The sequence below is a fragment of the Gossypium hirsutum genome, chromosome D12, assembly GCF_007990345.1.
Source record: "Gossypium hirsutum isolate 1008001.06 chromosome D12, Gossypium_hirsutum_v2.1, whole genome shotgun sequence".
Classification (NCBI taxonomy): domain Eukaryota; kingdom Viridiplantae; phylum Streptophyta; class Magnoliopsida; order Malvales; family Malvaceae; genus Gossypium; species Gossypium hirsutum.
This window is the reverse complement of record NC_053448.1, coordinates 56,354,090-56,374,521: the sequence shown is the minus strand read 5'-3', so window position 1 is coordinate 56,374,521 and position 20,432 is coordinate 56,354,090. Positions and strand designations below refer to the sequence as shown.

The 20,432-nt window shown below is 34.6% G+C and overlaps 3 protein-coding genes across 3 annotated transcripts; all 3 read left to right on the top strand.

The window, feature by feature from the left end:
- Positions 1-1,275: 1,275 nt before the first annotated feature.
- Positions 1,276-1,785, top strand: LOC107944153 (uncharacterized). The gene has a single exon (XM_016877986.1). The coding sequence runs from the start codon at positions 1,276-1,278 to the stop codon at positions 1,783-1,785; it is 510 nt and encodes a 169-aa protein (XP_016733475.1).
- Positions 1,786-13,995: 12,210 nt separating this feature from the next.
- On the top strand, positions 13,996-16,558 carry LOC107946667 (uncharacterized). Its single transcript, XM_016881084.2, has 5 exons — positions 13,996-14,168; positions 14,287-14,360; positions 14,676-15,310; positions 15,542-15,653; positions 16,135-16,558. Exons 1-5 carry the CDS (start codon positions 14,094-14,096, stop codon positions 16,172-16,174), a joined length of 936 nt encoding a protein of 311 aa, XP_016736573.2. The 5' UTR covers positions 13,996-14,093; the 3' UTR covers positions 16,175-16,558.
- A 166-nt stretch (positions 16,559-16,724) lies between these two features.
- On the top strand, positions 16,725-18,506 carry LOC107946666 (dolichyl-diphosphooligosaccharide--protein glycosyltransferase subunit DAD1). Its single transcript, XM_016881083.2, has 5 exons — positions 16,725-17,197; positions 17,288-17,335; positions 17,739-17,826; positions 17,909-17,952; positions 18,198-18,506. Exons 1-5 carry the CDS (start codon positions 17,108-17,110, stop codon positions 18,279-18,281), a joined length of 354 nt encoding a protein of 117 aa, XP_016736572.2. The 5' UTR covers positions 16,725-17,107; the 3' UTR covers positions 18,282-18,506.
- The last annotated feature ends 1,926 nt before the right edge of the window (positions 18,507-20,432 follow it).

The following is a 20,432-nucleotide window of genomic DNA, read 5'->3' as shown; positions in this document are numbered from 1 at the left end:
CGCAGTCTTTGTACGCAGGAGAATGTTGGAAAGCGTCAACTGGTTGTAAATGTCGTGTCCGGGCCGCGTTAATGCAGCGGACACAGATGTGGATGATAAGGAAACTAGAAGGTCCACACACATGCACGTCTGCTCGTATATCGCAAGACCATAGAAAGTTAGATGCAAAAATTATATGCAACTGCATCATCCCTTTGGTGAAATAATCTCCCACCATTCAAGTGTCAGTCCTTATTGCGGATATGCAAGCTCGATTCAAGTATAAAGTGTCCTACCGAAAGGCATGGTGGGCAAAGCAAATGGCGATGCGAGAGTTGTATGGTGATTGGGATGTGTCATACAACGAGCTTCAAGGGTGGATAGCTGAAATGCATGAGTATGTGCCGGGGACAGTCACTGATTTGCAGACACTGCCATATAAAAGCCCTAACGGGGAGATACAACTGGGGAAATGAGTTTTTCACCGGTTGTTTTGGACGTTCGAGCCGTGCGTTAGGGCCTTCCTTTATTGCAAGCCAATGGTGCAGGTGGATGGGACGTAGTTGTATAGCAAATACACACAAATCCTCCTGACTGCTGTTGCACAAGACGGCAATCGAAATGTACTTCCAATCGCTTTCGCCATCGTAGAACATGAGTGCTTCGAGTATTTGGAATTTTTCCTCACAAATTTATGGAGGCACGTTGTCTGAGAAGACAATATTTGTCTTATATCAGATAGATCGAAAGGATTACTTGCTGCGATAAGGCAATCGGGGGTTCCGTGGAGGTCTGTTTATTGCATCCGGCACATCGCGGCAAACTTTCATAGAGATTACAAGAATAAAGATTGGAAAAAAGAACTTGTGAACATGGGTAAAACAATTTGTTTGTATTTATTTAAAAAATTACTTTCCAAAAATTGTATTGTTTTTAATTTGGTGGAGTGAAATTAAATATGCAGCCTATGAGTTAGAACCGAGAAGATTCAAGCAGAGGTTCGCAAGGCTTGAATCTTAGTTGTCATATTTACTAACAAATCTCCAGATATGGTTGGAGAGCATGGAAAACTGGTAATGGACTCAATGTTACGATGAAGGGTTTCGGTATTGGCAGATGACGACTAACCTCGTGGAGGCGGTCAACTCTGTATTGAGGCGTACACGCCATCTCCCGATTTCTGTTGTATTCTCGGCAACATTCTATAGGTTGGCGACATTGATGCCTAAGATGGGGTTGAAACAAGCTAATTAGATCGAGGCTAGGCACGTGTACGTAGAGGTCGTCCGAAAGGCCATGGCGGTATATAGTCGAAGGGCACAAACAATGAACGCAGAATTGTATTTACGTGACTTGGAGACTTTCCAAGTACAGGAGTACATCGGTCACCGTTCGGGTCTTCCACCTAGGTCGTATGTAATTGATCTGCGAAACAAGCGATGTGAGTGCAGGATATTTCAGACTCTTCGATATCCGTGTGCGCATCTTCATGCAGCGTGTGCGAGAGCAAACTTAAATGTTGAACAATTCATAGACGAGATCTACACGTTGCAACGCGTATTATGTATATGGGGGAACGAATTTCCTGTAATACCCGATGTCTCAATCTGGGAAGTTCCACCGCTTACTTTCGAGATGGTGCCTGGCCGTAGTCTCTGCAGGCATCCTAAAGGTCGACCTCAATCGACAAGAATTCGAAATGACATAGACGTTAGGGAGACGGGTGAATCGAAATTGTGCACTGTGTGTCGAACATCCGAACACAACCGATCAACATGCCCACATCGTGTCTACGTTTCTGGTTAATCGTCTCGTAATGCTAGACTCCAAGATGACGACTGATAGATTATTAAGCGCATATTCTTGCAAAATTTGAAATTTGCATTGGAAATATAAAATTTGAGCATCTTCCGAGCAGTCCAACGCAGATGGACATTATGTACGCTGCAAGAGCGTTCATTCTGCAACTAATAGGTGGGATACTTTTGCCCGAGGTCAATCAAAATAAAGTCTCGATAATGTATCTCCCCTTGTTAGAGGATCTCGAGCATACTGGAAAATTTAGTTAGGGCTCGGCAGTGTTGGCATGCTTATACCGCGAGCTTTGTCGATCGACAAAGCTGACTACGAAAACAATGGGCGGTTGCCGCCTTCTACTACAGTCTTGGGCATTATACCGAATGCCATTTCTTGCATCAGTGGGCCATCAACCCTATGTCTGGCCATTTGTTAATAGGTAAATATGTAGTTAAATATGTCTGGCCATTTATTAATATTCTTTATTTTTTGCATGAGAAAAATAATTTGATAAATTTTTTTTAGATGGACAACTGTACCGGGAATTGGACGATCCCCGCCACTACCTGTGTACCGTATGATGATAGAGACTCATTCCGGCGATGGCGTAAATTACGATTCCAAATATAATTTTTTAAATCTAAATAAAAATATAGAGTAACGTGTTGTCTTTATTTTGCAGTTTATATAGATGCCATATACTCAGGAAGATCTCGCGACACTCATACCGTTATGGGTAGTCGAGCAGCAACACGTGTTCGTATCTAATGTGCTGTTGATTAATTTTCATATGGTGGAGTGGCACGATGGAGGTCGGGTTTTGAGGCAATTCGGTTGCGCATAGCCTATCCCGAACCCTCCCGTTGACATCTCAGATGTCTACGGAATAGATAAAAAGGGACCGGGTCGGGACTCTTTAAATTGGGCACAGAAACATGAACCATATATCTTTCTGTGGAATCAGCGACATTTGAGGCGCCCACCCTTGTATGTCTTAGAGGGAGGGTTCTCTCCTACGTCCGAGTACGCAGCTTGGTATATGGCACATAGGAAACCCTTCATATTCCAGGGTCAGTACATGTTGATTCAAAGAGACGCGCGACATGATTCTTCGTGATGGCAATCAAGAAACGCCCAACCGCGTAGTAACCGAGTTCCACCATTCGGGGCCGAACTGGGGGCCGAAAATAAAGCATCTGATTCATCATCACAGTTCGTAGATCCGAATACAGTGCATGAAGTTCCTCCATCATTTGAAGATTTTTTGGGTGACAACCTCCACCGTCAACATCCGACACGATCTGGATCGTCATCCTCATACCACCCGAACTTCCACCCCGAAGCACGTACACCCACCATTGAGGATATCTTTCCATCGGCACCTCTGGTCACGCAATACCAATTAAGTCTCGATTTCAATGAATATAATTCTTCCCCCTTTTTAACTACACCGGAAGGGACACAGGACTCTGGCCCGAGCAATTATCAAACGCCTCAGCAAGGTGCACGGCATCGCCGACGGAGGCATCCGGATCGTTACACGCCAGCGCCGGGGACGTCCCCAGGATCGCGATAATTTTAAATTTTTATGTTAATTTTGACTTTCTTAAAATTTATTATGTAAATATTTCTTTTATTTTTACATTTTTTCTTTTTTTAATATGTATTTAATGAATCTAACATAATTATTTGTTTGAATATATGACTTCGTAATATTTAAAAATATAAGGACTAAATTCTTTAAAAAAATATACAAACTAAATTCTAAATTTACAAAAAATATATAGGACTTGGGGGATTTTAATTTTGTAATAGTAAATAGGAGGAAATAGAAAAAAAAAGGCAATTAATATGTGAAGAAAATCTAAATGTTTGTAATATATGACTTTGTATATTTGTATATGATTCTTACACGAAAAAAAATTTAAATTTGTACTGGAAGCCGGCCATTGACAAGCCGGCACTCAAAAATTTTTTTATTTTTTTCGTATATGTATATCTGATTTTGACACGAAAAAAATAAGATTTTTTTTTAATTTGTACTGGGTGCCGGCCATTGTCAGGTTAGCACCCAAAATTTTTTTTATTTTTTTCGTATATTTATATCTGATTCTGACACGAAAAAAATAATTTTTTTTAAAAATTTGTACTGGGTGCCAGCCATTGATAGGCTTGCACCCAAATTTTTTTTTATTTTTTTCGTATATTTATATATGATTCTGACAATAATTTTTTTTTAAATTCGTACTGGGTGCTTGCCATTGACAGGCCAACACCCGAAATTTTTTTTATTTTTTTCGTATATTTATATTTGATTCTGACACGAAAAAAAAAGAATTTTTTTTAAATTTTGTACTAAGTGCCGACCATTGACAGACCAGCACCAAATTTTTTTTTCGTATATTTATATATGATTCTGACATGAAAAAAAAAAGAATTTTTTTTAATTTCTACTGGTTGCCGGCCATTGACAGGCAACCACCAAACTTTTTTTTTTTATTTTTTTCGTATATTTATATTTGATTCTGACACGAAAAAAAATAATTTTTTTTAAATTTGTACTGGGTTCTAGCCATTGACAGGACAGCACCAATTTTTTTTCGTATATTTATATCTGATTTTGACACGAAAAAAAGAATTTTTTTTTTAAAATTTGTACTGGGTGCCAGCCATTGACAAGCCAGCACCCAAATTTTTTTTTCGTTTTTCTTTTTTTTCATTTTTTTCGTATATCAGTATTATACAATTTAAAAAAAATACCTGGGTTCCGGCCATTGAGAGGCCAAAACCCAAAAAATTAATTTTTTTAAGTCTGACACAATTATTAGGCAATCATGGGTGCAAAAAACGAGTGGGTACTGTTCATTTTAGGTTATTTTGGTGATTGTTTTTAAACCTGGGTTTTTTTTTGTAAATATAATATTTTTTTGGACTAATTTGGTAAAATAACCGAAGTAAAAATCTACTATAGTTAGTGACTTCGATGTCGAATAAGCTTTAGGATCGGATTTGGGTGACTCACTCTTACGGGTTTTTTTCCTTGGTCTAGCCCCTTCCACACTCTAACTATAATTTCTTTTCGTTAAAAAAATAGAAATTTAACGTAAATTAAGTCTTAAGTCAATTATTATTATTGTTCCAACAATTAGGAGGATTGGCTTCAAATTAAGGATTGTGGGTATGAGTAGTAGGAATTATATATAAAAAATTAATGTTAACAAGTAAGTGTTAAGCATAATGTTAAGACACATTAAATTCTTAGTGAAAGAATTTTGATCCAAATTTTGAAAATAACATTGTTAAAAGGGTTAATCATGAAACTCAAAAATATTAAGTCTCCGTAGATTGTAAAATGGATGTAAACAATATCTTTGATTCGCAAAATAAAAATAAAAATTACAACAAATATTTCAACTCATTAATGACGAATACAGTTCAATTAGGAGGGTAGATTCAATTCATCATTTTCTTAACCATCCGATCCAGTACTTTGTTTCCTTCACAAAACTTAATGATAGAGTGTGGAGATAACAATTGTTGTTGGATATCATAAATGATCACATCAATATCCTAAATGCATCACATTTACCACTAAGCATATTAATCAAACCCAAATTATCAGATTCCATGATCAAATATTGCCATCCTTGACTCTGGTATCTAAGCCAAAAGCATCCACCTTATCTGCCAAGCAAAATTCGTATTAATCTTGATTGTATTAATCGCTAAAGGGTACTATTCAATGAATGTTGTACTCTTATTTGTTGGTGAAGAAATAAATCTATTATGGATTATGAACTCATGGTGATTGGTCATGGTTGATTACCAAACCATCTCTAAACTTAATTTGATTCTGTTAATAGTAGAATCATTTCAATCTTTTCACATGCTCCAACAAATCTAAGCAATAGGGCTTAGGTTATTACCTTGCCCACTCTAATTGAACGTGTCCAAAACTTTAACCCACCTATCAACAAAAAAGAAGGAATTATTGAAGGTTGAGAATAAATAAAACTAGATGCCTTCCACATTTATTGGGCAAAAGGGAATTGTAGGGTGTGCCTCGCATTTATCGGATAGTTTGCAGGCACTTAACAAAGACAGAGGTGAAATAGGCACGACATCACAACGTGGAGGACACCAACGTCGTGACAAGGGGCGACCTCATGATAAGGGACGTCGTGATGAGTTCTCCAATTGACGGAGAGGGTGACGTCGTGTAACACCCCTAACCCTTATCTGTCGCCGAAACAGGGTTAAAGAGCATTATCAAACCTTACAGATTAAATACGAACATTTCATAACTTTTGTTTTACATATCAAGAATCAGTTATAAAATACTCATATTGTCCCTTAGATAGACCCTCGAGGCCCAATATACACCTTAGAAGTGAATCGGGACTAATCCGGATACTCAGAGAATTTTTTTTCCAAAATCTCAAAATTTTTCTTAGAAGCAGGGGACACACACTCGTGTCTTAGGCCATGTGGGCATTCGATGTGAGGCACACGGTTGTGTCTCATCCCATGTCATTACCCATGTAACTCTCTGACTTGGGTCACACGGTCAAGCCACACACTCGTGTGCTAAAACCTGAGCACTCTGTTTCAAAATTTTAAGGTGCAGGGGACACACGACCAGACCACATGCCCATATGACACACGCCCTTGTCTCTGCCCGTATGAACGAAAATAGGCCATTTTGTGGCATCTTTTCTAACCCATTCTCGACTCCAGCCTACACATATCAAATTTCACACATATAGGCCATAACAAGATCTTCAAAACAACAAATCCTATCATTATTATGGTCATATTATCACAAATACTCTAATAATTTAAACTGGAACATAAATTAATCCACACATGCAACTACTATATTAACATGTTATACCAATTCATTCATTACCCATACTACCACTTATACCAAACATCCTATACATGCCATATAAAACATAGTATGTTTAGCAAAATCTACCAGCAAGTTGGATAGTGTGATTCGATGTGTTGATCTGACCTCCCGACTTCTCGAAAATCTACAAAGAACATTAAACAACACAAGTAAGCTTAATGTAGCTTAGTAAGTTCGTTGGCTTTAAACTTAAATTTTATCGAACATACTATAATAATTCATTTAAGTAAATCGTTCATTACACATTTCTTTCCAATCACAACTTCAAATGATGAATTCACTTATTTCATCTCAAAATCGATAACATCATTAAGTCTTCAAATAATATTTATATGTCACTTACCAGCCTTTTTCAAATTGGAGAACGTCTTACGAGTATGAATACATATTATATGGAAGCCCAAAAGCTGCACAAAAGCACATAAGTGCTAAACGGGAACCCGTAAGGGTTAAACAGAAGCTCATAAGAGCTTAACAGAAACCCATAAGGGTTAAACTGAAGCTCAAAAGTGCTGAATTGAAACCTAGAAGGGTTAAACTGAAACTCATATGAGTTAATTGAAGCTCACGAGAGCTAAATGGAAAGCAAACATAGAGGTTCACAACAAATGTTGAACCCCCGGTTTACTTGGGTAATTTACCGTCAATTCCTCATTTGCACAGAATGAATGTACTCAATCCTGCTTTCCACTTTAGCCAGATATCCAATCCAATTCATAATACAACAATATTCCATTTTTTATTCAATAATATATTAAATACACAATAAATTTAGCAATATTCCATTTTCAACAATTTATTAAATACGTAACATCATTCATCAATTTCCAAATAACTATTAAACTTTAACCATACGAACTTATCTAGGTTAAATTGTAAATTTATAGTAGTTCAATAAATTTATAGTCTTTTTTATCCCTTTAAACTTAGCCTATTTAAAGGGGCATTGTATCATTGTTTCGATAAGGCAATTAAAGATGTAGTATTATATGGCTTTTTTTTAGGGTGACAAGATGTAATCACAGATGAGTCTTGGTGAGAATTTTCGTAGTAACTATAGAGAGAATTTTATACCCCTTTTGAGAGAACTCTATAAGAGTTAGGGCTTTATTTTTAGGGTTTTGGGTTTGTACGTTTAGTACATTTAGGTTTATTTTCTCCATATTGTACTCTCGCTTGTTTACTCATTTAGTGAAAAGTCGAATTCTCCTTTGCCAATGGTTTTTATCCTTTTCGGAGGAGTTTTCCACGTAAAATTTGTATGTTCGATCTTCTCTGTTTTTCTCTTTTATTGTTTATACAAGAAAATCCCCAACAAACTAGTATCAAAGCAAGGTTATGTTTTCGCAATCGACTCATTCAGGGATGGCGACAACAAATTTCAATATCGAGAAGTTTGCTAGAGTCATAGATTTCGGATTGTAGCAATTTCGGATAAAACAAAATGTTTAAAACAATGTTGGTCACAAAGGGTGACATTCAAGTGGAGGGAGTTGATTTACTCGATATTTTCTCTCCTGTTGCGAAGCACACGTCCGTTTGTGTATCACTAGCATTGGTTGCATTATAAAACCTTGAGTTGAAGACTAGAAGTATTTTAGTTTCCAAGTTCAAGAATAGTTTGGGCTCAGTTCACATTTTACAAAGATCTAGTTTGACCCATGAAGGGGCCTGGAGAAGAATGTATGATAAATACGAGTCAAGGTGAAGATTTGTTGGGTGTGCCTCACATTTATCAGACAGTTTACAGGCACTCAACAAAGACAAAAAAATAGGTGCAACGTTACGACGTAGAGGACAACGACATTGTGACGAGAGGCAACATTACAACGAGGGATGTTAGGACGTCGTGATGACATGATGAGTTCTCCAATTGATGGAAAGACGACGTCGTGACGAGTATGCATGGGATGTTACGACGACACAGTGTATTCCTCAAGCAATACAATCGCATTTTGACAGCCAATCAGAACTTCTTCTAGTCGAACTCTGATTACTTTAAGGATATTTTTGTCATTTTAGCCCTTTAAACTTAACCTATTTAAAGATGCCTCGTATCCCTGTTTCAATAAGGCAATTGAAGATGTCGTACTACAATGATTTTCTTTTGGAGGCAACAAGATTTAGCCACAAATGAGTTTTGGCTAGAGTTTTCATAGTAATTATGAATATAATTTTGTACCCTTTTTAAGATAACTTTATAGGAGTTAAGGCTTTATTTTAGGGGTTTTGGGTTTGTATATTTAGTACATTTAGGTTTATTTTCTCCATATTATACTCTCATTTGTTTACTCATTTAGTGAAAAGTCGAAACCTCCTTTCTCCATGATTTTTATCTTATTCAGAGGAGTTTTTCACAAAAAAAAATTGTATGTTTGATCTTCTCTATTTTTCTCTTTCATTATTTATACAGATCAATCCCCAACAGAAATAGAAAAGAATGTCTTCCATATATTCCTTACCCTACTCACACCTATGACAATCTGTCATGAAACTTCTATGTCATTTCGTCATATTTTGTTTAGAAGCAATAACATTAATACACATATATCAAACAAACATTTTAACCTTAGGGGTGGTTTTGAGATTCCAAATAGATTTCCAAAGTTTTGTTTTATTGGTGGTTTGATTAAAGGTCTCATCCACTATGCCTTCCATGGGTGAATTCACTAGTATATTATACCCTTACCTCACTATATACTTCATATCTTATTTGTGGAATACCATATTATGTCATCCTTTTTTTTACATGTTTCCAATGTGAATAGCCTAAACCTTTTTATAGGAAAAGAGTCACTAGAGTAAGTCCACTCACCAAAGTAGTATCCCCTTGGTAGGGTTATTTGAAACTTGAGATCTTTCAATGTTAAGGATCCATTAGTCCCACCAAATCAAAATGTCGCGACCATTTCCAACATTCCAACACAACCATCATTTTAGGAGCTTCATTCTTTCAAGAATATTATTCCAAGCCCATAAAGCAAATCTCTATTGGAAAATTTGATTTAGAAAATAGATTTTTTAGGCATAGCAAAAGTTTAATTTCTTTTTTTTATCAAAACTCCTTATGAAAATGTTGGCATCACAACAATTGCCACTATGAAAATGTTCAATATTCACTCTTTCAGTGTTTCACTCAAACTTGAAAAGGGCTTACCTTTAGGCAGCGGACTTACTTCTAACGTCGCTTCTACTGCTGTATGAATTTTTTTGCATTGGAAAAGAAAAATCGGTAAAATTATTTCAAAGCCCTTTGACTTGACATATGATATTATTTTTCTATACAAATGTGACATATGGCGTGATAAGAGTGGTCTATGTGTCTTAACAAGTCAAGCATTAATGTCGTTAGACCCAGATACCATAATAGAAGACAAAATAAAACTATTGGGGAACATTAAACATTTGAAATTGTAAATACCACATTGAAAGATTTGATAAAGTGCAAGAGGCAAATATGACATTGTCCCTAAAAGTAATATGTTGAAACTGAAATAGAGATAATTTATTTCAAATATAATTATTTTAAAAAGACAACTTTACAATTTCAATATTAAGAGATAGGTGGCAACTTATCTTATTTACCAAGTTTTTGTTGAGAATTTTATATTAGATAAAAAATAACATGATCATCAAACACATTTAAAATATTTATGTCAAAGTTTTTTTATTTTCAATAAAATTAATTTTTTAAGTGTGTGTTTGGACATCACGAAGTAGTTGGATGAAAGTGTAATTATTAGATAATTCTAATTACCTAGATGTGTTTGATTTACAAAATGCAATTAGATCGCAATTCCCTATGTCATGTTTGATAGCATAAATTGTAATTACATAACTACATGATTTTAAAATATATTAATTATTATAAAAACGATCAATTGTAATTGAGAAAAAAAAATCTCTAAACAAGTAACTATTTGAAATGAAATCATCAAATTTAATATGTTAGTAGTATTCAACAATATGATTACTAGTATAATTAACAAAAAATAAAACATCCCATGCAATTTTATTTATTTACTCAAGCATTTTATATTTGTTAGGTTGTTCCCTCTCTAACATTAAACGTGTACTCCTTATCATCAACGCTTGATTATTGACCAAGTATAGATAATTAATAATAAATGTTTTGTAAATTAGTTAAAATAATTACAATTAATTCACAATAAATACTTGTTACAATATAAAATATGATGGTGGCTTGTAATGACGGCTTACACCATATTGGATGTAAAGAGCTGCTAGGGCGAGGACGATTCATATTGTAGGAGGTGTAGAGAATAGCTATACTTGGAGACTTAAAGAGGTGATGAAGAGAGATCTAAACAGAGTGATGTTAAGTATCCACCGAGCTTAAGGGCCATGGTAAGGTGGTAGGTGTTAGCCTAGGGTGCTATGGGATTTGACTTGAAGGGACTAGGTAAAGGAGCTATAAGATGTGATGGATTGATGGGTGCCTTCGTTACCGCATGGGTCTCAAGGCTGTGATATTTGGGAGAAAAGTAAGTCGGTATAACTTAAGCGGGGACGTGGAACTAGACCTTTGCAGGAGGATCTTTATAACAAGTCACTCTACTGAGGGAGGAGACTCATGCGTCTCATAGGATATAGGGTGTAATAATACTATTTAAGTTAGTTAATTATTTAGTAGATCAAAATGTGTGAATAATTATCTCGTTAATAAAATTTACAGATTGTTTAAATGAGATTAGTAAAATAACATATAATTATATATATATGACCTAAAATTAAAATATTATTGTTATGGTATAAAAATAACTTTTTAAACTTAAATTAAGTAGGAGTATATTTGAAAGCAGCATGGTAATTGGAATTGAGTATAATTATTTGTGTAACTACTACACTAAACTAAGGGTAACAAACATATTATTTAATATATTAAATAATTTTTAAAAATTTAAACTAAATACATTTTTTCTTTAGTATTTTTCATTTTTTCACAAAAACTAAAATAAAAACAACTTGTGTTAACAAAAATCAAATGGAGCCTAAATTGTAAAAAAGTCGATGTTGTTTAGTGGATTAAACATGTCAATCATTTATAATCTTTTTCATGGTAAACAACCTTTGTTTTTCCAAACATATAAACGGTAAGGAATGGACTATTTTTCTATAGTATTAACCGATTGAGTTTTAGCTCGATCGATATTAATATTATTGTCAGTGTAGGAAGTCATGAAATTAAATACGCTGATTGCATTGTCCTCTTATTTAAAAGTTGAAATGGACTATATCTAATTTTAAGCATGATATAAAAAACAAATATAATAAAAAATTATAATAAGATTAATATTAAAAATATAATAATAAATACAAATTGTTTTATATAAAATAAGATTGGAAATTCGAAAACTTCAACATCCCTATTAAAGAAAGACTTGGTAGAAGGTTGAATAAATCAATTAGGTAAAAGATATTTGTTTAGTTGGATGGGAATGCATGGACAATAATTGTGGGGTGGTGACCTCATAAACTTGTTGGCCAAGTAGTCGACCCAAAAAGAAAATTAAATATTCCACGTGCCGGCTATTCTACACTGAATAATTCCACTTTTTCAAATTTTTTTATTCTATGCAAATTGATGTGCCCTTTTTTTCTTCAACGCTTCCTTCTTAGTGGTTATAGCCTTTTTTAGAGGATGAATTTGAAAAGTATAAATTTATTTTTATTAATTTAAAATTTTAATTTTTTTTAAAAAATTTAAATAAATAATTTTCTATTTTAGCAGGCGGGTCTCTGTCAGCCCCCAACTATGCCCCTAACACCATCCAGATATTTTTATACAATAACATTAGAATCTTTCTTGGGTGTTTCTGATTTTACATGTTGACAAATCTATTTCACTCTAGTTTTTATAACGCCAGCAAAAAAGAAATGAAGACGATGCTTCTCGCCTACTACTTTGCCGTTTGCCAATAAAGCCGAATTAGCATTGTAGTTCTAATTAAAAAAAACAAAAAAAAACAAAGACTTCAGACTTAGACTTGAGAAAACCATATTGGGCCTACATTGGACTAAATTTCAGGGGTCCATCTCAACTTTCTACGTCGCTTAAGCTCTGTCTCAAACAACATTTTATATTTTTAAATCATTGTAATTAGATAATAATTAAATTTATAGAAAACATTAAAAAGGTTTGGATAATTTTTCTTTTCGGTGATAAAGAGGCTGTAAAGCCTAAACACAAAATCAATAACTACACATAACCTTCATGTTTAACACATCATTTCAAAGCACATTCTAAATCTACATACCTACCAATAAATATGTCTCGTCTGACCATCCATCTAGATCTGAAAGCTCGTTTAAAAATGAAAGGGTTTAAATAAAAATATGAATTTTTAAATAAAATTTAAAGTCCGATTTCTATATAAATTAGGATTTAGGTAATATTTGTTTGGCCGAAAGCTCGGCTCATAATATATTTTTATTATAAAAATTAATTATATTAATTATATATATTAAATAATAATTATACATATTTATATTGAATCACTCATGCAATAACAATTAAATTCATTATCTAAAGCCCAAAAAAACCTACCCAACTAATGACCTCTTTGAATGGGTGGTGCATTTTCCTGTAATTAGTGTAAAAACAATAGTAGTAGTGAGATTATATATTGTAACGATATTATAATGTAAGACCAAAAAAAGCTAAACACACTGCATTGAAAGAATACGCCCATCCAAAGGGGCCCTAAATAACCTAACCCAAAATATAAAAATTTAAAAGATATATTTAATATAATAAAATATTTATTATATTTATGTTAGTATTTTTAATATAAATACTTCTTTAATGTATTTTTAATGTGTAAGAAAACATTTATTTTTGGTAGTTTTTAGTACATTTAGTGTATTATATATTTAAAAAAAATATTTTTAGATAAAAATTAATCTAAAAAAAATCAAATATGGAAAAGTCTAGTAGGGCTTGATTTATCTTTCTTAATTTGGGTTGGACAAAAAATAAACCCATTTTTTGAATTGGATTGGACTCGAGTTTGAAAAATTGACTACATATCTTACATGAGCCCAACCCATTATCACATCTAAGCTTAAAATCCTATATATGTAATTTTTTAATTGTCGTTAAAAAATAAAAAGACAAAAATGTCTTTAAATAATATAATATATTTTATTTATTGATAAAATTGAAAGGTGAAAAATTAAAGAGGCATGAGTTGAAATCTTATTATCTCGATTAACACCTAACACAAACACAATTAAGTGGTTTCTAATAGTAGATATACCGTCATGGAGAATACCGTGACTAAAGCACAAGGGGGCTTAGGGCTTAAGGCCCAAAAGAAACTATGAAAGGGGGCAGGGGTTTTAGCCCTTCCTGCCACTGCTCTGGAAACCTTCGAACGAAAACATGGGTAAAGAAAGTGAGCTTTGGGACGACTCCGCCCTCATCGATGCCTTCGACAACGCCATGTCCAAATATAAGGTTTCCCCCTCCCTCTTCTTTTCGTTTATTTTAATTTGGGTTTGTGGTTGCAACAATCAAACTTTTTTCAAGTTTATAATTAGTTGTTGTTTTAATGGTATATGCATTTCTGCTGCAGAAAATGCATGGAAAGAAAAACAGTGAGGCCAATGTCTCTGTTTCTGTTCATCAAACCGGTGATGAGGCCATAAAGTAAGCCTTTGTTTAGTTACCTTTTTCCTGTGTTATTTGCAGAAAATACGATTTTGGTTGATATTCACAAATTATTATTGAATGAAATATACTGTTGATGGTATATTTTTTTAACCACTTGGGAATGTAATAATTCTCTTCTTGATCAAATGTGATGTTGATATGAAGTTCAATTTTGGTAATTTTGAATTTCAAGAATCAAGATATGTTATTCCAGTTTGATTTCTTCCCATCTTTATTGCCTTTCTCCTTCTTTAGGGTTACTTAAAATTTTCTTTGTTTACTTACATTTTTACGTACTTCTGGTTTATAAAGACCCAGGGATGCAGGAGAGAACAGCAGTTCCAGAGCCAATACTGGGATGGAAATGGAGGCGGCGAAGGATGTTGAACCAGTTAAAGAAAATCATACTGTAAAGTTACAGACTCCTGAGACTTGCATAGATTCATCTAGTCTGCCAATGCAGGATAAGCAAGATGGGGATAAGGCCTATTCGGATTCGCAAGCTGCGCAGGACTATAACCAATTACTCACCCAGTATTATAAGGTTGAAGACAAGAGGCAAATGATTCTGCAGCAGCTTCAGCAATTTGGTAGTTGGAATTATCAATACTCGGGTGAGGGTTCTAGCACAGCTGCACGGTGGGGTACCTCCTGTGCTTCTCAGGAGTATCCAATTCCTACAAGTCAAGCTTCACACTCCACTGTCATCTGTTCGTGTTGCCCATATGCATGTCAATCTCTGGCAACAACATGCACATCATATCCTTGCTGTTCTTTGGCTGGGACATCTGTTGGTAAAATTAGCACTGAACCAAACGGTGCAGTGGCTTATGGAAACTTACCACCTTTCATAGATTCCGACATTGTTAAAACAGCTATGGGAGCTGCAGAAAGAGCTATATCCTCTATGACAACAAAAGCTTCTATTAATCCTAATGTAAATGAAGGTAACTATGGCTTTCCCAAGTGTCGTAAAGAGTTATCGGGCTTTTTGTTTTACCGTCTCAAGCTTGTTTCTGTAATATGTTAGGAAAAGTGAAGTGTTATGCCCATAAATTTAGCCCAAGTTGATTAGTATACTCTTGCCTTTTTTGTTATTCAATAATGGTTGAATCTTGTTCAGCACTATTTTGATGTGTATTAAATTTCTCATAGATTTATATTTGCATTGAATGCAGAGAGCAAGGAGAAGAAAGATGGTGAAGAGGAAATGAATCAAAGTACTAGTTGTGAAACTGATCTCACTGTACTTTTAAATGCATGGTATTCTGCCGGCTTCTATACAGGAAAGTAAGTGATTCCACTAAGCCACTTCTCCGAACTGTCAGAAACCTGAATACATTTCTTTCTTCTCTTCTTTTCCCCGAATGATTATGATGAATGAGCATTTGCAAAAATATATCTTTCATCTCAGACGGTCTTGTATTAACGCTAATACTAATAAGTAACTCACAAGCATCTGAAATTAATAAATATGTCTTGTGGGATACATATTTGTGATAATTTGTTTAAATGGCAAGTATAATTCACTAAGAATCAGGTATCCAGTCTGATGTGATCTCTTAAGAGAATTTATTAATTAGGTTGATACATGCCTGCTGGATGTGTTGACTATTTCTTTCATTGGGTAATGCCAGTACATTCCCTATCTCAGATGTAAAAGTATTTTGTTAACTCTGCCAATACATTGCTTTTAAACGTATGTATCAAATAAAATAATAGAGTTTTGCTGAGCTCTGTAATCATATAGAAGTTTAACATTGATATGCAGGTACCTTGTGGAGCAGAGTATTGCTAAGAGAAGGCAGTGATAAGCAATTCTTATTGTGCAATGTGGACTGCTACAAGGCGAGATCCCTGATATCAGTCGTCCTGCACATTGCATGGAATCCCTACATTTATTTGGTAGGCGAGAAAGGAACATGAGAACGTATGACCAAGATACGAAGTGTAGTAGACAGGCTCAGATTTTGCAACAAATTCAAGAAATTATCAGATAACGGCTGCATGGTTTAAGGAACAGCTTTGCTGATGATCCTGTTAATAGGGATTTGTGTTGGAGTCTAAATAGTGCTAAGTTCGCTTAGGCATGTTACTTTGTTAGATACTCTGGATTGCACTGCTTATTATGTGTTGCTTGTACTGTTAAAAGTAATGGGAAGGCCATCAAAGTGATCAACATTCATTTTTGTTAATTTGGGTTGGATTCAACATAAGCTCAAATCCACTTAACATCATTGGTATGAATAATCATATTATCATAAAAAAAACTAAAATTATATATCGTCACATTGCATTAGTAGCTAATAAATTCTAAACATTTAATTCTTTTAAATTTACTAGAATTATCACTGAATTCTTATGGTAGGATTAATCATCGGATTAATCAGTATGAAGAGAAATATCGTATTCACTGATTCACAAACTGGTGAATTAAAGAATTAGTTGAATTAATTTTAAAATATATTTTTAATAATATAGATTAATTATGGAGTTGATAAACTAGTGATTTGATGGATTTTAACATCAGTTAGCTTTTTTATTTCTTTCTTCTTTTTATAAACTGATTAATGTATATTTTAAATAAAATAAGAAGAATGAATGGTGGAGATTGAATCTTGACATTCGATCTCGGTTGACCAAAAAGGTTCATTGTTATTATAAGAGAGACGATTCAGTAAGGCGTTAGCTAGTTCAGCAATAGAAAACCCTTTGGGCAATTGGGAAATTAGGGTAGAGCAAAAATGGCGAGAACATCATCCAGCAAAGAAAATGCTCAAGCTTTATTCCATTCTCTTCGCTCTGCTTATGCTGCCACTCCAGTCAATCTCAAGGTCTCTCTTGCACTCTCCTTCCTTCCCTTTTTAGCTCTCACTTCCTTTTTCTAATCCTTGTGTGTTTTTTTTGGGGTTTTCTAAGTACAGATCATTGATCTGTATGTGGGTTTCGCAGTCTTCACTGCTCTGATCCAGGTACTTTCGCTCATCTTTAGAAATCCGTTTTCTCTCCCTCATTTTTAGTGACTGAAATACATTGATTTGTTCTTCTGGGGTTTCTAATTCTTTGCTTTCGCTCTATATTTAATCCATCGTAGCTGTCTTCCTTGAAACGCACTTAAAAAAATAGATAATCAGAATAAGAAATTGGAAATGTAAGTATAGATTGAAGGAATTAATGAGTTTGTATAAAATCATGCTCAATGTTTTGAATGAAATTCCATGAAAACCAGCTTATAATAGTGTCAAACTATTGCCGACTGTTTAATTGTTGTACTGAGTGGTGTATCTTTTGATTTTGTTTGTGTAATTCTATCGAATATATTTAGTTTAGTTCATTGTACAGTGTTAAATCTTGAGTTACCTTGAGGATCCACAGGTGGTTTACATGGCTAGTGTGGGATCATTTCCTTTCAACTCTTTTCTTTCTGGAGTGCTTTCTTGTGTTGGGACTGCTGTCCTTGCTGGTAAGTGGACTTTGCATCATCGCTCTTTGGCTTTACTAGATAGAAGACTTACCTGACACCCTTGTGGTTTTGATTGATGCAGTTTGTCTTCGCATTCAGGTGAACAAGGAAAACAAGGAATTCAAGGTAAGCATTTCAAAGTTATCTTACATTCCAGTAGTTCTTCGGGCAGGAGAATAAAAACAAAATTGGATGGTCTTATTATCCGTCCAACTTCAAATTGAGGAGTTCAATTTAACCTCACGGAATAACATCTTTTCTCCTTTGAAGTTTTTGGATTTGGGGGGAATTCAACTGGGTGTATGTATATAGGTGTGAACATTTGATTGCATGTTAAATCCTCAACTTGAAAATATTCATATCAATTGCAGGATCTACCACCTGAGAGAGCTTTTGCAGATTTTGTTCTTTGCAACTTGGTGCTCCATTTGGTGATCATGAATTTCCTTGGATAAAATCATAATTTCCAGGTTTTGCCGGACTGCGTGTTTTCTCAGTTTCCGGCCGTGATTCATAATTTTAGCATGAAATGAAGTTCTTAGATCATCATTATGAGCTTGAGCATACATCCAGAACTGTAGTAGGAATTTGATATTTTATCTTTGGCTAAAGAGTTTCAAGATAACTTGATGAGAAACAAAAGACATTTGAGTATAGATTTGATCATTCTGATTTCTTTACATGATTGTCATTTATACAAGCACTTTATATTTTGGGATCTCTTTCATGCATAGTTTGACAAGTTGTAGCTGGAAATTTTAAAAGAAAAACATAAAATTCATATTGAACTTAAATTCAACTTAGAAATTTACATCTACTAAGAGCATATACTGGCTCATGATTTTCTAATCTAGGATATACATGGATCATTTGAAAGTTGTAGGACTAATGAAGCACGTACGTGGACTAGGAAGTACCTACCAACTGCTTAAATTTCTCTTACAGCAATATACTTGCCACTGTAGTTCTTTATTGGTGCTCGTTCAATTAAAGTGTTGCAACCTTGAGCAGAAAAGTAACGTGCCAGGACCTAAGAGTGAGCAAAAACCCTTTTGTTGCGTATGCCAATGAGAATTGTGTGATGCATGGTTTGACTGATCAATTTTTATGATAAGAAGTTAGGTCTCTATTTACCTTGTTGAAACATAACATCAATTCTTAATTGGATAATTTTACGGAGAGTCGATGCAACCATTGCAATCGGCAATGCATGGGCTTGAAACGTATGCGAATTCAACATTTTCCCTACATTTATCCGTAGACATTACATATAAACTAATTTTGGATGCCATATATTTACATAAACATGAAAAATTAATGTTATAAATATAATGAATGAAAGATGTAAGCGTGAAAGGGCGAATGACCCCATTTAGTTGGATATGCGGGCTTTAGTAAGAAATTGTATAATCTTTGCTGTCGGAGATGCCAACTCGGATAAGGTATGTGAGTAGGGCAGATGAGGATGGAGGGAGAAGACCATACATGATGGAGAGGCAAATTGGGTGGAAGAAACCGTAGGAAGGCTGGTTCAAGCTTAAATATACAGTGCTGCAAGACAATGTGGAAATAGAGCAGCTGCGGAGTCTGAAGGTGATTGGAGATCAGGATGACTCGAAGCTTAGGGCCTGCGGTGTGGGGGGTGTATGAAGGCTTGAAGCTTGAATGATGTTGAAACTGTTGCGAAGCTTCTGACAGGGAAAGAAATGATCAGGAGAGATCTTAGCATGGTAAATAACCTTATTCAGGTTACTCATAGGCAGTGACAGGTCCAAATAAACCATATCTAATCGTGCGGCTGATACATTGGAAGGTCTAGGACAAACGAGATTGAAACCATCCTTCACATCGATGCAGCGGGTTTTACTTTTACCACGACTTGTTTCTGTAACACCGGCTTTAGAACTTCCTTCTCTTCTATTTCCAAAAAGAAAAAAAACATGAAACATGAAGGAATTGTTAAATCTAATGCATTCTCATGAGGCTATATGCTTATATTGGGCCTAACCTTATCCAATATGACATATTTGAGCCATTTGCAAGCAAGAGATCCGTGGAGTGGAAATGCGACGAGGTGGGTTGTGTCGCCTCTTACGAAGGCCTTAATGAGAGTCCTAACAGCCACAGAAGTTGTGGAAAAAAAAAAAAAACACTCCATTATTAGATAACAAAGAGACCTGACATACATCTAATATTTATGTCTGTTTCTGGAGATTTACAAAGGCAGTAATATGTAGTTAGTGTATATATAAGGTGCAGCTCACATGCTGAGTGAAGAAAACATCAGAAAATACTAGCAAAGCTTCTTCTTTTTTTTAAAAGAAAAAAATCCTTCTTTTTGTCTCCTTGTATTCGATGTTTATTGTTGGTTGTGCAGCTTCCCATTTGTTAAACTAAAAACGCACTGAACAAAGCACGAGAATGCTTTCCTTTCACTCTTTTGATGTTAGTTTTCAATGAGGATTAGATTACATCCCCCTACAGCATATCTATTAATATTATTATATAATAATGTTAGATGCACGAGGTTTTCGTATCATCTCACATTGATAAATGTCCAAAAATTGTATTCATCTTGCTTGTAACGATACTCAGAGACAGATAGA